Source organism: Mobula hypostoma, chromosome 11, assembly GCF_963921235.1.
Source record: "Mobula hypostoma chromosome 11, sMobHyp1.1, whole genome shotgun sequence".
Lineage (NCBI taxonomy): Eukaryota > Metazoa > Chordata > Chondrichthyes > Myliobatiformes > Myliobatidae > Mobula > Mobula hypostoma.
Window position 1 is genome coordinate 66,909,853 of NC_086107.1, and position 15,705 is coordinate 66,925,557.

The 15,705-nt window shown below is 42.4% G+C and overlaps 1 protein-coding gene across 2 annotated transcripts in view; it reads left to right on the forward strand.

The window, feature by feature from the left end:
- The window catches only part of LOC134353802 (proline-rich protein 5-like), a 137,963-nt gene that overhangs the window by 44,364 nt on the left and 77,894 nt on the right, over positions 1–15,705 (forward strand). For both annotated transcript variants that reach the window (XM_063062207.1, XM_063062208.1), the window contains exon 3: positions 13,377–13,641. In XM_063062207.1, the coding sequence (XP_062918277.1) occupies positions 13,523–13,641 (119 nt within the window). In that variant the 5' untranslated portion in view covers positions 13,377–13,522. The remainder of the gene's footprint in view (positions 1–13,376; positions 13,642–15,705) is intronic.

Genomic DNA, 15,705 nt, shown 5'->3' on the forward strand with positions numbered 1-15,705 from the left:
AATACAAAGGTAGGTGGAGGGGCAGGTAGGGCTGAGGACACGGGGAATCTGCAAGACTTCGATAGATTGGGAGAGTGAGCAAAGTAATGGCAGATAATTTAGGAAAGTCTATTGTCATGCACTTTGGTAGAAGGAATAAAGGTGTAGACTATTTTCTAAACAGGAAAAATTCAAAAATCAGAGGTGCAAGGGACCTGGGAGCCCTAGTGCAAGTTGAATCAGTGGCGAGGAAGGCAAATGCAATGTTTGCATTCATTTTGAAAGGACTAGAGTACAAGAGCAAAGATGTATTTCTGAGACTTTAAAGGCATTGGTCAGGCGTTTGGAGTATTTTGAGCAGTTTTGGGCCCTTTATCTAAAAAAAGATGTGATTGCATGGGAGAGGGTCCAGCGGAGGTTCACAAGAATGATCCCAGGAAACAAAGGGTTAAAGTGTAAGGAGCATTTGATGGCTCTGGGCCTGTACTCACTGGAATTTAGAAGAATGAGGGTGATCTCACTGAAACCTATCAAATAATGAGAGGCCTTGAAGGAGTGGATGTGGAGAAGGGTTGCCAGTCCCGCCAAAGGGTTTCGGCCCGAAATGTCGACTGTACTTTTTCCCATGGATGCTGCCTGGCCTGCTGAGTTCCTCCAGCATTTTGTATGTGTTGCCTGGATTTCCAGTATCTGCAGATTTTCTCTTGTTTGGACGTGGAGAGGATGTTTCCTATAGTGCGTCTAGGACCAGAGGGCACAGCCTCAATAGAGTGATGTTCATTTAGAACAGAGATGAGGAGGAATTTCTTTAGCCAGAGGGTGGTGAATCTGTGGAATTTATTACCACAGATGGCTGTGGAGACCCTGTTATTGAGGGTATTTAAAGTGGAGGTTGATAGGTTCTTGATTAGTCAGGGCATCAAAGGTTACAGTGAGAAGGCAACAGAATGGGTTGACAGAGATCGTGGGTCAGCCATGATGCAATGGTGGAATAGACTCGATGGGCCGAATGGCCTAATTCTGCTCCTGTGTCTTACGGTCTTAAAATACTGCAGATGTGGAAAACTGGAAACAGAAGCAGAAAATGCTGGTGGTGAACTGACTTCTATGAAGCATGTACGAAGGGAGAAATGGCAAGTCTGGTGATCTTTTCATCAAAATGTAGCTATTTCAAATTTCACACTTTAGTGTGAAGATTGCTATTTACAGACTCTGCGAATGCAGCTGAAATAGTCCCTACTAACTGATTTGATCAGTTTACTGTGCTGTTTATGAAAATTGGCTATACAGCTGATTCATTTCAGCACTGATATAATCAGCATCTGTTTTGGTTAATGTCTCTTGCTGCCTTTTGATTTTGTTTTGTATGTTGAAGGCCTCGTTTATCTCCAACTACTTTTTTTAAGCATTTGCAATTTCTTTCATCTCAGTTTTGTGGCTGATGGAGGGGATTGTGTTAGTTAATCTGGGTGATTTCTTCGGGGAGGTATAGGCTTTAGGGTCATACTGCATGGAAACACTTTGGTTCAATTCGTCCATGCTGATCAAGCTGTATACTTGAACTAGTCCTATTTGTCTGCCTTTGGCCCATATCCCTCTAAACTTTTCCAATCCATGTTCCTGCCTGTCTAAATGTTGTAACTCTATCACTGGTAGTTGTTCCAAATATCCACTTTGTGAAAAAGTTGCCCCTCTGTGGCACTTTTAATTCCTTCCTTTAATAGTATATCTCTAGCTTTAGACACCTTACCTTGGGGGAAAAGACTGTGACCACTCTCCTGGTATATGCCCTTGTGATATAACCTCCCCTTATCCAGTCACTTTGTATGATTCAAGCCCTCCAGTCCCGGTGACGTCCCCATGAATCTTTCCTGCATGTTTTCCAGCTTAATGACATCCTTCCTCTAGCCAGGCTGAACATAATTCTCCAGGAGTGGTCTCACCAACATCTTGCACAACCTTGACATGGCCTTCCAACTCTCGTGCTCAGTACCCTGATCGATGAGGGCCAGAAACCTTTTTTTATCACCTTGCTATCTGTGTCACTATTTTCAGGGAACAATGTACTTTGTACTCCCAGGGCTCGCTATTCTATGTATAATACTCTCCATTTACTGAGAACGGCATGCCCTGGTTTAACTTTGCATCACTTAGTACCACTTTGAATTGAGTCCTTTGACCCAGTTTCCCAGATTACCTAGATCTTCTTGTAATCTTTGATAACCCTCTTCACTGTCCACTATACCACCAATGTTTGGTGTCATCTGCCCAGTGTGCCAACTACATACTCATTCAGGTGGTTAATATAGATGACAAACAACATAGGTCGTGAATACTGATCCCAGTGGCATACCGCTGGTTGCAGGGGTGCTGTTTGAAAAACTACCCTGTAATCCCTAACACCAAGTCAATTCTGTATCAAATGGTCTGGATCACATGGAATCCCAAGTGATTTAACCATGTGGTGGGAAAGGCCTGCTGTTGTTGGTCAGGGGAGATCCATTTCCTGGTCTGGTTTGAATCAACATCAGCAGAAAGAGTGGGAATTCCTGACTGATTGACTCAGTTGCTCATAGCCGCAGCAACCCAGTTTCAATCCCAATCTGTGTGAATCTTGTACATTCTCTCTGTAACTATGAGAGTTCTCTCTCAGTGCCCTCTGTACCTGTCATATTCCAAAGGTGGGCATGTTGATAGGCTAATCGGCCAGTGTAAACTGTCCCGAGTGTGAGGCTGAGTTGTAGAATCTGAATAGAGTTGATGGGAACTCAGGAGAACGAGATTGCACTGTGAGCTGGCTTTGACTGAATAGGCCGAACTGTCCTCCTTCAATGTAGGAATGAAATTTGGTATGTTTCTCCTGAGTAAGGAGAAGTGGAGGGCATGCTGCTCCAAGTTGGAGATCAAGGGTGTGGACATTGGACGTGAACAGAAATGGCCTCCGCGTTAGAATGATGTATGTCTTGACTTACAGTGGTAAAATACCCATGTGGGTGACATGCTGTCAGTCTCTACTGTACATCAGCAGAAGTTCAAGAGGAATCAAGAATAATTGGGAACTATTCCAAGGATTAAATAATGGGGCTGCTCCGTGGGATAATTACAGTTGATTACTAATTAATGGGACTCATCAGATTAAACAGTTCCAAGCCATAGTCCATGTAACCATATCAACATTTAGTACTGATGTGACTTATGTGCATATTAGTCTTTTGCACAATGGGCATGGTGTTATTCTTTTGCCTTTGTAGCATAATCTTCTATTTTCTGTATGCTATGTCCATTATAGATTCAAGATTTGTTATTAAAACCTCCATGTGTGGAGAACAGAGAATAAAATCAGGTGCAGTGTAAAATGGGGATGGTGATTCATTATTACCCTGTTGAGTTAGGAAACTAGACAAGAAGGAGTTTGGATCTAAGTTATTTATCCTCTTGGATCTAATTAAACAGGGGCTGAATAGCCCACTGCTAGCAAGCCGATCATCAACATGACTGGAACATCCCAGGACATCAGAGCTGAAGCAGAAGCAGAAAATGCTGGAAAGAAAATCTCAGCAGATCAGACGACATGGGCTGCAGCGGAACAGTCAGCAGTTCAGGTTTGTGACTGCTCAGTGGACCTAAGGTGCAGAAATCCTCAGCTGAAAATGTCAAGTGAATGATACACTGTGGTTAAAGGTCAGAGGCTGGGCTTCCTGTGGCAGGTTACTCTCCTGGTCTTGCAAAGCTTTTCCATCTCGAAGCCAGGGCTGCCTGGGTGAATGCAGCTTCAGCAACACTCGGTTACCCAGGAGAACTGTGTGTACCAGCAATGAGATCCACTGCATAGGCGACTCGGACTTCACCTCCCAAGCCCACGATCTCAATCACCGAGAAGCATACAGTCAACAGGCACTTGGGAAAAGCCACCGCATGCAGGTTCCTCTCCAAGTCACACATCATACCGACTTGGAAATATATCGCCCTTCCTTGATGATTGCTGGCCTGATTCCTAAAGTGTACTTCCTCACAAGACCATGAGAGTCTCTTCACCAGGACTGCAATGATAAGTGGCAAAGCTCACCACCCCTATCTGAATTGACAATTAGGTAGACAAGAAATGGAGGTATTGCCGATGATACATACACAGCTCAAGAATGAAAATAATACATTTCTGATAAAATGAGGCAAGGGATATATTTGTACTGTTTCCAGGAAGAATATGCCATTGTGCTGCTGTGTCTAAAGCACTTTTACAAATACCAGTATTACTTCATTGTACCATTCAAAGTTTGGAAGGATCAAGTCTAGTAACTAGCCTGCTATGCAAATTTATTCAGACATGATGCAAATGTAGTTTCTTTATTCAAAGAGTGTAAGAAACTATTGTTATCTTAATAGGGAAAATGGGAAAATATTGGAAGCCATAATGAAACACTTTGAAAGTTCAAAGTAAATTTATTATCAAAGTTATGATGACTGTGCGTCACTATTTACTACCTTGAGTTTCATTTTCTTTCAGGTATTCAGAGTAGAACAAGAAATAAAATAGAATCAATGGAAAACTATGCATAAAGACTGACAAATTACCAATGTGCAAAAGAAAAACTGTGCAAATAAATAAATACAAACATAAATAACATGTACTGAGAGCATGAATTGTAAAGTCCTTGAAAGTTAGTCCATAAGTTGTCCATTACTTCAGACTTGAGGTGAGTGGAGTTGTCCACGCTGGTTCAGGAGCCTGATGGTTGAAGGGTAATATCTGTTTCTTAGCCTAGTAGTGTGGGACCTAAGGCCCTTTTGCCCTAACAACGGAAGGAAATCAGACAAAGTCAATATTGTTTCTACATAAAACCATATCTGATCAATATTCTATTGATGTACTTAGCTTTCCAGATGGTTGCAAAGGTGTTGCAACAAAGGTTATTTAGGCAAACAGAAGTTTGTGTTGTAAGATATAACACGCTGGTGTGGGTCGAATCTTGGCTTGCTACCAGGAGACAAAAAAGGCAATGAAGGGTTTATTTTTCTGGTTGAAAATGTAATGAAATGAAATGAAATATCTTTATTGTCATTGCATAGAACAGTTTGTCATGCACCAATACTGTACAGCGAAAATGAGTTTGCAACTCTCATATTCAATGCTATAAAACAACAAATAAAATAAATAAACAATAAATAAAATCAAGTAACCAGCCAGTACAAGCAATGTCCAGCAGTACAGAAGCACAACTCAGGTGCATGACAGCCATAAAACCAGTATTAAAGTAGCAATATAACAAATTTAGGAATGATGCTTGATTGATTGGTTCAGAGCATTTATAGCCCTGGGGAAAAAGCTATTTTTCCTTTAACCAGTGGGGTGCTGCAGGGATTAGTGCTGGGGCCTCAACTTCTCACCATTTACACAAAATATCCAAGTGACCGCAGTAAAGAAAGTAACAGTGCTAAAATTGCTGATGACACGGAGTAAGTTGTGAAGTGGACAGAAAGGGCTACAAGGGGATAGAAATAGGCTAAGTGAGTGGGCAAAGATCCATCAAATGAAGCATTATAGAAAGATATGTAATTGTTCATTTTGGGAGAAACTAAATGGCCTCACAATTAAGTGGCATATCATTGGAGAATATCTTTTAGTTTGCTGCTTCTTGAAAAACATTGGCAGAAAACCGGGTGAATTTTGTTTTGATAACCAAAGAAAGGAGAAGTTTAATACATCAAAAATGTGCCCTCCAATGTGAAGTACTGTAAGTTAACAACAATTACCCCAGAAGTTTAATAGTTAAAGGGCTTTGAGTCAGAAAGCGTACCTTTTAACAGAATTTATTGTTGTAATAAAACAATAATCAATTCCTACAAATGGTTCTTGTTCTTTAGCTCTAAGCAAAAACAAACCACAGTCACAGACATCATCTGTCTTTTAAAAAATTTTGACCGTCTTTCCAAATCTTTGACAACTCTTCTGGAGATTTTTTTCAAAGTTGTTGTAGTATTCTGAAAAAAAAGAGCTTCTCAGATCCTTTGAGGTCAAGGAGACTTTCTCCGTTAATTGTCCACTCCACAGCAGGCTGGATATGAGCAGGTATAAATTCACTCTTGACTCATGTGAGATCCAAAAATAGGGCTGTTGTGAAAGACCGAGGCCTTGAAGTGATAAAGGTATTTAAAGGTACTGAAAGACTATTAAACGGATTATAAAATGTGAAGGCTTATAAATTCTATCACACGGCACCGTGTTTTCACTCACAACTGCCTTGCTGGAATTTTGACTGTCAAATGCAATCGAATGCTTTGTGCAAGTATGGTTGCCTTTCAGGACAATTCCCCATTTTAATGCAGGCGTAGTCTAATAGGGGTGGTCCTCCACCATGTTACTGTGCCGGAGTCCTGACCCCGGGCGCTGTCAGTGTGCAGTTTGCATGTTCTCAATGTGACCGCATCCTTTCCTCCAGATACTTTAGCTTCCTCCCACATCCCTGACATGGGTCGATTGCCCCTAGTGTGTGGGTGGATTCACAGCGTCTACGGAAAGCTGGGGGAAACAGAATGGGATTAGTGTAAATGGGGGTGTGGGTGGAGTGTCCAAGAATTTATTTGCTGTATGCCTAAGTGGCTCTCTGACTCTGGAGGTGGGTTTGAACACACAGGAAGGAAGGCTTTTTAGAAAATAAGTGGTAACTCTATTTTCAATTTGAAAAGACATAGGCAGCTCACTCTGTTTCATGCATCTATTAACAAGATATCTATTAAAAGTAGTCACATGTTGTGATTGTAGGCATTGTAAGTTTGAATGAAAATGTGCAACACACAAGCTTTTTGGTTTGGAAAATCTGGCACACTAGCCTTGAAAGGGTTCTAACTGTTGGATTGACACTTGAATGCCTTGCTGCTAAAATGCATTCCGTGAGGAACATTGTCTGCCATCAGCCGCAAATTTTCATCAGGCTCACCAGCTGACTCGATGCCAGTTTATGTGGTAGAGGCAGCAGAATCACAAATGCAAATAGGTTATGTGGTTTCTTCCACATATCTCACTGATAGTGTCAAGGAAATGTTTACATGAAATTAGCTCCCGAGTTGTGATAGTTCTTCCGTCAGTATTCAGTGTTCAGTGTTCAGAAAAAGGGAGTCATTTTTAAGTTAGTTGTTCATCCTCAACATTGCACGAATGTACACAAACCTACACATATTGACACACATTTGTGCGTTCATAAGCATGTCAGTTTATACAAAAAATATTCCAGTATAAGCATTATGCATTTTTCCACAGAAATCTTAAAATGAAGATGTGCACCATTGATAACAAATTGGTTTTACTGTATAACCCATGGCTTTATTCTAATTTTATTGCCCCCCCTATATTGCATTTATTGTAAAAACATATATGTGTTGTCAAAACCAAGACTGCATGCAAAACCACTTGTATGTTTTACAAAAGGGGCTAAAACATGGAGCTGCTGGGAGTCCAGACACTGGGAGCATGGACTGTTCGGTGTACGACTGGATAGTGACATCTCAGAATCAGGTCTCTTTGGTTTGCTTTAAGAGTCTTTCACGGGTCTGCGTACAAGCTGTCCTTTTCTCTGGATAAGTCTTTTTCTTCACGGAAGCATTCGCTGCAGACGTCGAATCTTGTTTGTGTGACACTCCTGAGGACTTTCCGAACTAGGGGAAAGGGAGCCTCTGCCATCAGTATACACACAGCTCCGTGTTGCCGTCATATACACCACTTAGACTTCCCAACAGGCAAATCACAGAGCTCCTCAGTCACTCTCAGAGTCTCAAATTAGATTGACAGGCAGAGGAAAACAGGGCAACTAGTCATCCCATGGAATAACACCCAGGTATTGTGTGTTGCAAACTTGGTTAAAATAATGCACATCTTCAAGTAATTGCACATGGGGCAAAAGAGGAAGAATTGCTAGTTAGTTGTAAGCCAGGAATGTATTGTGACATGGGACTACTCATTGTTCAAATTCAGATAACCAGGCTGATGAACAATACTAGTGACACCAAGTTCCTCTTGCATTTTATGATATAATCTACTTCCATTTACAATCCATCTACGCACAAGCCTCTTGTGTTTCAAACCCCTGAGGCCTTCTTTTTTTGCTTTGTTTGACAGTGACAAAGATTATGTCAATTCTCTTCTGTTTACTTTTATCTTACCGCAGTGCATAAACAAAAAAGCTTGTTATGCAAATAAAAAAGAACATTTAAAGAAAATAATCTTCTGTTTCATTATCTGATTCAATGCAGTGAGACAGTACATGGATGTGAGGAAGATGGAGGGATAGGGACATGGTGTAGGTAGGAGGAACTAGTATTTGGGTGTTTTTGATTTGCTTTTTAGCTGGGTCAGCACAGCACTGTGGGCCGAATGGCCTGTTCCTGTGTTGTACTGTTCTATGTTCGGTGTTCTGAGTTCCTAGTCAGATTGGGCCCGAGTGGTCTTTCAAATGAGCCAGCATATAAAGGACCTTTCAGAACTGGGTAAAGCACTGCTATCAGCTGTTCCTTCCTTTCTACATTGGAGAGTGAAATTGAATAGTTTCTGTTGTCCCTTGCAGACAAATCCCAACAAATTTTACAAAGTTCCCATTGATTGGCTTTAGATCTTCATAGAAACATAGAAAACCTACAGCACAATACAAGTCCTTCGGCCCACAAAGCTGTGCCAAACATGTACTTACTTTAGAAATTACCTGGGGTTACCCATAGCCCTCTATTTTTCTAAGCTCCATGTACCTATCCAGGAGTCTCTTAAAAGACCCTATCGTATCCACCTCCACCACCGTCGCCGGCAGCCCATTCCACACACTCACCAGTCTCTGCTTAAAAAACTTACCCCTGACATCTCCTCTGTACCTGCTTCCAAGCACCTTAAAACTGTGCCCTCTCATGTTAGCCATTTCAGCCCTGGGAAAAAAGCCTCTGACTATCCACACAATCAATGCCTCTCATCATCTTATACACCTCTATCAGGTCACCTCTCATCCTCCGCCGCTCCAAGGAGAAAAGTCAGAGGATAGTCAGAGGATTTTTCCCAGGGCTGAAATGGCTGGCATGAAAGGGCAGTTTTAAGGTGTTTGGAAGTAGGTACAGAGGAGATGTCAGGGGTAAGTTTTTAACATAGAGAGTGGTGAGTGTGTGGAATGGACTGCCGGCAACAGTGGTGGAGGCGGATACAATAGGGTCTTTTAAGAGACTCCTGGATAGGTACATGGAGCTCAGAAAAATAGAGGGCTGTGGGTTACCCTAGGTAATTTCTAAGGTAAGTATGTGTTCGGCACAGCATTGTGGGCCGAAAGGCCTGTATTGTGCTGTAGGTTTTCCATGTTTCTATGTTTCTAAATCTCCTCTGCATCCTTTCTATAGTTTCCACATCCTTCCTGTAATGACGTGACCAGAACTGAGTACAGTATTCCAAGTGGGGTCTGACTAGAGTCCTATATAGCTGCAACATTACCTCTCGGCTCTTAAACTCAATCCCATGACTGATGAAGACCAATGCACCATATACCTTCTTAACCATTGAGTCGAAATGCACAGCATCTTCCTGCGATGTTTGCAAATGGCATTTAACCCCATCTGTATCAGTCTGGGATCAGCTGGTGTAATAAGTCAATTCCTAGTCAGAATCAGCTCTTGACATCTTCAAGTTTATTGAAAGTGACTTCAGCAGAGACCAATTACATCCTTACAGAGTTTCCTGTTTTTCTATCTAGATTTGTCTCTACACATGTACCCCTAATTTTAATTGGTTTGTGATTTCAGTGACCTTCGCCCCATTCCCCACCATTTCTTCCCCACACCGTCACACCACATCCTCCCCCCCCCCCAGGTGAACTCATTTCAGGAGCATTTGACAGTCAAATGCTATCCTTTGTCTTGGCAGCACATGCAGTGCTGTTGTTTATTCTCATTTCTACTTAATTATCCTTGTGGTGCCCCGTACTGTAAGAAATGACAGCATCAGCGGCAAAATACAAAGCCTTTCAGGCTGCATAGTCCGTTTCTTTGACAGTGAAAAGGTATTGGCTTGGGCTCTGTCATGGGTTAATTTGTGTACCTTTGTTTGGATGTGCTGATCACAGACCAAGAATAATAAAGCTGGCCCAAAGGCTTAATGCACGTTGAATGGCGAGATGCAACACTATGGAAATATCAAAACTGAACATTGCATGTTCAAGCACCCAGAGCATTTTATTTTCGGTTCTCTTCCTGCCCTTCTCTGAGGATAAAGAACTTGCATTTATAATAGAGCTTTCTCACGTTCCAAAATAAGTTACAGGCACTGAGCTACTTCTCAAAGTGCAGTTATTTGCATATTGTAGGAGACCATGCCGAAAAGAACATTTATCAGATGCAAGCCTAGGCGTTAGGTGCCAACAGGTTATTCAACCACGGTTGGAATTTCCCCTGAACCCAATAAGCTTTCACTGAACGCATATCACATCTTGTTTCAGGCAGCAGTTTTATCCACTGCAGAGGTCAGCCCTACCATCCAGCTGTGGCCTCGGGTATGATCAAGTAACTTAACGCAGAATGAATATTAGACCCAGAACCTTTTGATCACTATTGCACTCGGCAATATTACATTGTATTACTGACAAGATCACTGACAGTGGAGATGTTCTTTGGAAACAATGCTTCCAAGGTTTGGAAGTGGAGCGCACTATCTTTTTCCCTGCGGATCTACACCTAAGGAGGTGAAAGCCAGCCAAATCTGGTGAAGCCTGGTTTAAGAGCACAGGAAAGAAGTCAGAAAAAATAGCATTTAAGAACTACCCTTCACTCCCAAAACACCTCAAAGTCACTGAAATACTTTTGAAATGTAATCACTATTGTACCCCTCATAATATCAATGGGCATTGCTCTCGCCTCAAGTTCACTTGCTTTTAAAACCCTTGTAGACATCTGTTATTTCTAGAGTGTATCATTACAGCACCATACTAGCTTCTACTCTCTTTCAACTTGAGATACTCCAAATCTCTACTGCTCATGTCCTAACTCTCTCTCGACATCCTTCCCCTACGTCCTCTATTTAGGATTAAAGTTCAAAGTAAATTTATTATCAAAGTACCATATAAAAGTAAAGGTGAAGTTCCTCCCTGTGCCTTTTTTGGCACATCAGGCGGCAACCTTGCCATTCTTTTGGCGTTTGTCTGTTTTACAAGGCTGTGTTGCCAGCTCAATGCTCAACCCAGCTTGGATGAAAAGCGTGCAAGGAGCCAGCCGGATTTGAACACGGGATGTTCTGAAGTCTGGGTGCAGATACCATTACACCACCCACACAGAGCATAAAACTACCCTGAGAAAGGAAAATAAAGAAATACAATAACATTTATGAAAAACTGTACATAGATAAAAACTGACTAACAATCAATATGCAAAGGAAGAGAAACTGTGCAAATTCAAAGTAAATAAATAAATAATACTGAGAACATGAGACGCAGAGTCCTTCAAAGTGTGTCTGCAGATTGTGGAATCATTTCGGAGTTGTGGTTAGTGAAATTATCAGCCCTGGACAAGCGGCTGTGCAGATTGTCACATGGAAACAGTGAGCTGTCTGTCTTGCTTCTTGGGTTGCAGGAGCGATACCTCTCTCTCTGAGAGAGCGAGAGAGAGAGAGAGACACTATCTGAGATGGCGAAGTGTTGGGATGGACAGTAGGGGGGAGAGTGAAGGGTTAATGCTTTTGCTGCTGCTTCTGTGTGGGAGAGCGGAGGGGGGCTTTGGGGTTCTAATATTTTCTGACATTCATGCTTTGGAGTATTTCTTCTGTTTTGTGGATGTCTATAGAGAGTAAGAATTTGAGGTTGTATGCTGTATACATTTTCTAATATCAAATTGAAACATTGAGCCATTGAACTGGTTCAGGTTCTTGATGGCTGTAAGGTAATAACTGTTCCTAAACCTGGTGATGTGAGATTTAAGGTTCTTGTTCTTCCTACATGATGGTAGTAGCGAGAAGAGAGCATGGCCTGGATGGTGGGGGTACTTGATGATGGATCCTGCTTTCTTGTGGCAGTACTCCTTTCAAATGTTCTGAGTGGTAGAAAGGGCTTTTCCTGTTCCTGACCACTGCTGTTTCCATACCATGCTGTATGCAACCAGTTTGGAAATTCTCCACTGTGCATCTACAGAAGTTTGTCGAAGTATTAGGAGATATGCTGAATCTATGCCAAACTTCTAAGAAAGTGGAGGCACTGTCATGCCTTATTTGTGATGGCACTTATGGCCTGGTCCCAGGACAAATCCCCTGATATGTTTACGCCAAGGAACTTAAAGTCACTGATCCTCTCCACTTTTTATCCCCTAATGAGGATTGGCTCGTGAGCCTCCAGCTTCCTCCTCCCGTAGCCGATAATCAACTCTTTGGTTTTATTGACATTGAGTGAGAAGGTGTTATCATGGCACCATTCAACCAGATTTTCAACCTCCTTCCTATATGCCGGTTTATCACCACATTTGATTCAGTCCACGACAGTGGTGTCGTCAGCAAACTTAAATATGACATTGGAGATATATTCAGCCTCACAGTCATGAGTATAAAGTGCGTAAAGCAGGGGGCTAAGCAGATAAACTTGCGGTGCACCTATACTGATGGTGATTGTAGAGGAGATGCAGTTGCCAATTTGTACTGACCGGGGTCTGCAAGTGAGGGAATTGAGGATCCAGTTGCACAGGGAGATATCAAGGCCTCGGTCTTGAAGCCTACTGATTAGTTTTGAGGGTGTGACAGTGTTGAACGCTGAGCTGTAATCAGCGAAGAGCATCTTGATGTTTGCATCTTCATTGCCCAGGCATCCCAGGGCTGAGTGAAGAGCAGATGAAATGGCACCTGTTGTTGTGACGGTGGGTAAATTGGAGCAGATCCAAGCCACTCCTGGAAAATCTTACTAGGTTAATAGTGGTATATAAATATGTTAGTGTTTGTTGTTGTCATATAGGAAACTTGGTAATGTGCACACAGCAAGCTGCAAGATAAACATGAAATAAATCGCCAGGTTATCTTTTTGTTTGATGCTGGTTAAGGGATAAATACTAGCTAGAACGTTGGAGAGAAATACGTCCACACTTCATTAAAGTAATCTGATGGGACCTTAATACATCCGCTCGATGGACATTTAGGACCTGGGTCTGACATCTCATGAAAAAGACCACTCAGCACTGCTGCGGCTCTGCAGCCCCCTGTTCGTCTGGAGTCTTCAGTGTCCAGTATCTGGAACACTTCACTTGGCTGAGATGGTGCACTCCATGATGAGCCAATGTCCACAGTGGGTCCATGCATTGTGTGTGGTCCTTCTCCTTTCTGGACGGGCAGAACACATCCGCATTGAAATAAAGGCACTACCATCAGTAAAGAAAGCATGTGTTTAATTAAACTTTCTCTCATTTTGCTACAGATTCCTTTTCGTGCTGATTTGCTCACTGGAAGGAGCTAGAGGCTGCATTAATACGGATGCTATAACTTCAATTAAAGCCCTGGAGGTGATATTCCACCTCAAGAACTCCCCAGCCTCAGGACGAGGTGAAGAGTGAGTCGCTGAGGATGGGCTCCTTCCGCAAGCCTAGGCCTCGCTTTCTGAGTTCTCCAGTGCTCAGTGACTTACCTCAGTTCCATGCAGCCAGGCAGGCGGCGTTGCTTGGCTCCAACAAGGCCTGGAACAGGTAGGGGCACTTTCGTCTTCTTTAAACAAATGAAAATGGAACACGGCTCAGGAATGGACTTGCTGGGATAATAAATTTGCCCTGCAGATCTGAATTTCAATTTTCAACCTAACCTATAGGGATGAAATACTGACTACTGGTTGTTAAACTCTTAAGTGAAATGATATCATCCTGTTTCCTATTCTGAATGACATTCTATCATCAGACTTTCCATAATTCCAGGCGTTAATGTTCGACTGATATTCATGTGGGTAATTGCCATGGGAGTTGGAGATATCCTGCTCATTGAAGGGGCAAAACAGTGGCACAGCCCCACAGTCCCAGGTCCATATTTGACCTTGGGTGCTGTCTGTGTGGGGTTTGCACGTTTTCCCTGTGTGTTTCCTACCACAAAGACGTGTGAGTTCTTATACTAATCAACCACTGTAAGTTGCCCCTTGGTAGAACCGGAGGGGAGGTGGTGAGAATGTGGGAATAAACCTGGGATTAGCATTGGACTGGTGATTAGTGATGGGTGCAGATTTGGTGGATCAAGTAATCAGTTTCTCTGCTGTATATATCTATGACAGTGGTCCACAACCACCGGGCCGCAAAGCACATGCTACCAAGCAGCGAGGAAACGATATGATTTGGCGATATGAAACAATATGAGTCAGCTGCACCTCTCCTCATTCCCTGTCACGCACAGTTGTACTTGAAATAACCTACCAAATCATACCAAATAACACATAAAACCTAAAATAACACTAACATATAGTAAAAGCAGGAATGATATGATAAATACTCAGCCTATATAAAGTAGAAATAATGTATGTACAGTGTAGTTTCATTTAATAGAATCGGGAAGATTAAGCCAAAACCGATTTGTAGAAAAAAAATTGGCACGTACACGTATGCTCACGTCACACATGCGCACACAGGTGCCCACACAAGGCTTCATGGTCATAGTAGTCTTTTTCGGGGTAAACACAAGTGTCCCGTATTTGTCTACAACTTTGGTCCCTTATTTGGGTGAGAAAGTTGGCAACACTACTTGAACACCACCCCCCCGCTCCCCCGTCGGCCGGTCCGCAAGAATATTGTCAATATTGAACTGGTCTGTGGTGCAAAAAAGGTTGGGGACCCCTGCTCTATGTCTCTCTGACTTGAAGGGCAAAAGGATTATCCATGGGTAGACATAGTCTTTGACACAAGCATTGGGTACATTGAATGGTGGCGTCAATATTCCCAGATGCTGATATCCATGAGCACAAAGCCGATCCTCCTCCATCAGAGAAAGAGAACTTGCATCTATATAGAGGAAACTAAGGTGAAGCGTAGAATTCATGTCCTTTGTGACTGAAAAACCCTGCATTAGGTCACAGGACGAGACCTCTTTGATGTAGCAGTAAATTATGTGAACCTCTGTGCATTTACACAAAACGAAACTTGCATTATGGTTTCTGAGAAATTGAGGTGGTAAGCAATGTTGCTGAGATTGGGCAGGGAAGTTAATTAGGTCCTGAGCACAGTGCTCAACCCATTTTCCAGTTTTTGGGGAGTGCCAACACATTCAGTGCAATCCCATTTTGAGAGGGGTTAAAGGAGGAGCTCAAGTTCCCAATCCTCGTAGAGCTGCATGCGACAGGAAGTGGGAGGACAAGAAGAGAGTCAGGATTGGACGTAATAATGAAGCGCTTCTGTTTGCGTGGTATCCTCTCTCAGAGATATCTGGATGCAGTTCACAATGATTCACGTCAGCGTCCATTTCATGCAAGGCAGGATCACTGAAGCATTATGATTGAAAGTATTTTATTAGTCACGACCCTGGAAGAGCTCGCTGCTCAAATAAGGCCACCAAGGGCCATCTGACCCAATTTAACAAGAAGATGTTAACTAAAGGGCATTGTCTCTCAGAGTACAGCACCTCCTTCATGTAGTGCTCAGGTTTCATGCTGAGATTATATGAATAAGATGTAGGATGTGATTTTTAACCCACAGACTTCTGACTCGTTCTAAAAATGAACAAGGCCTTTCCTACTGAAGAATCTATTGACATTTGTTTGCAGATTGGATATAACTCAT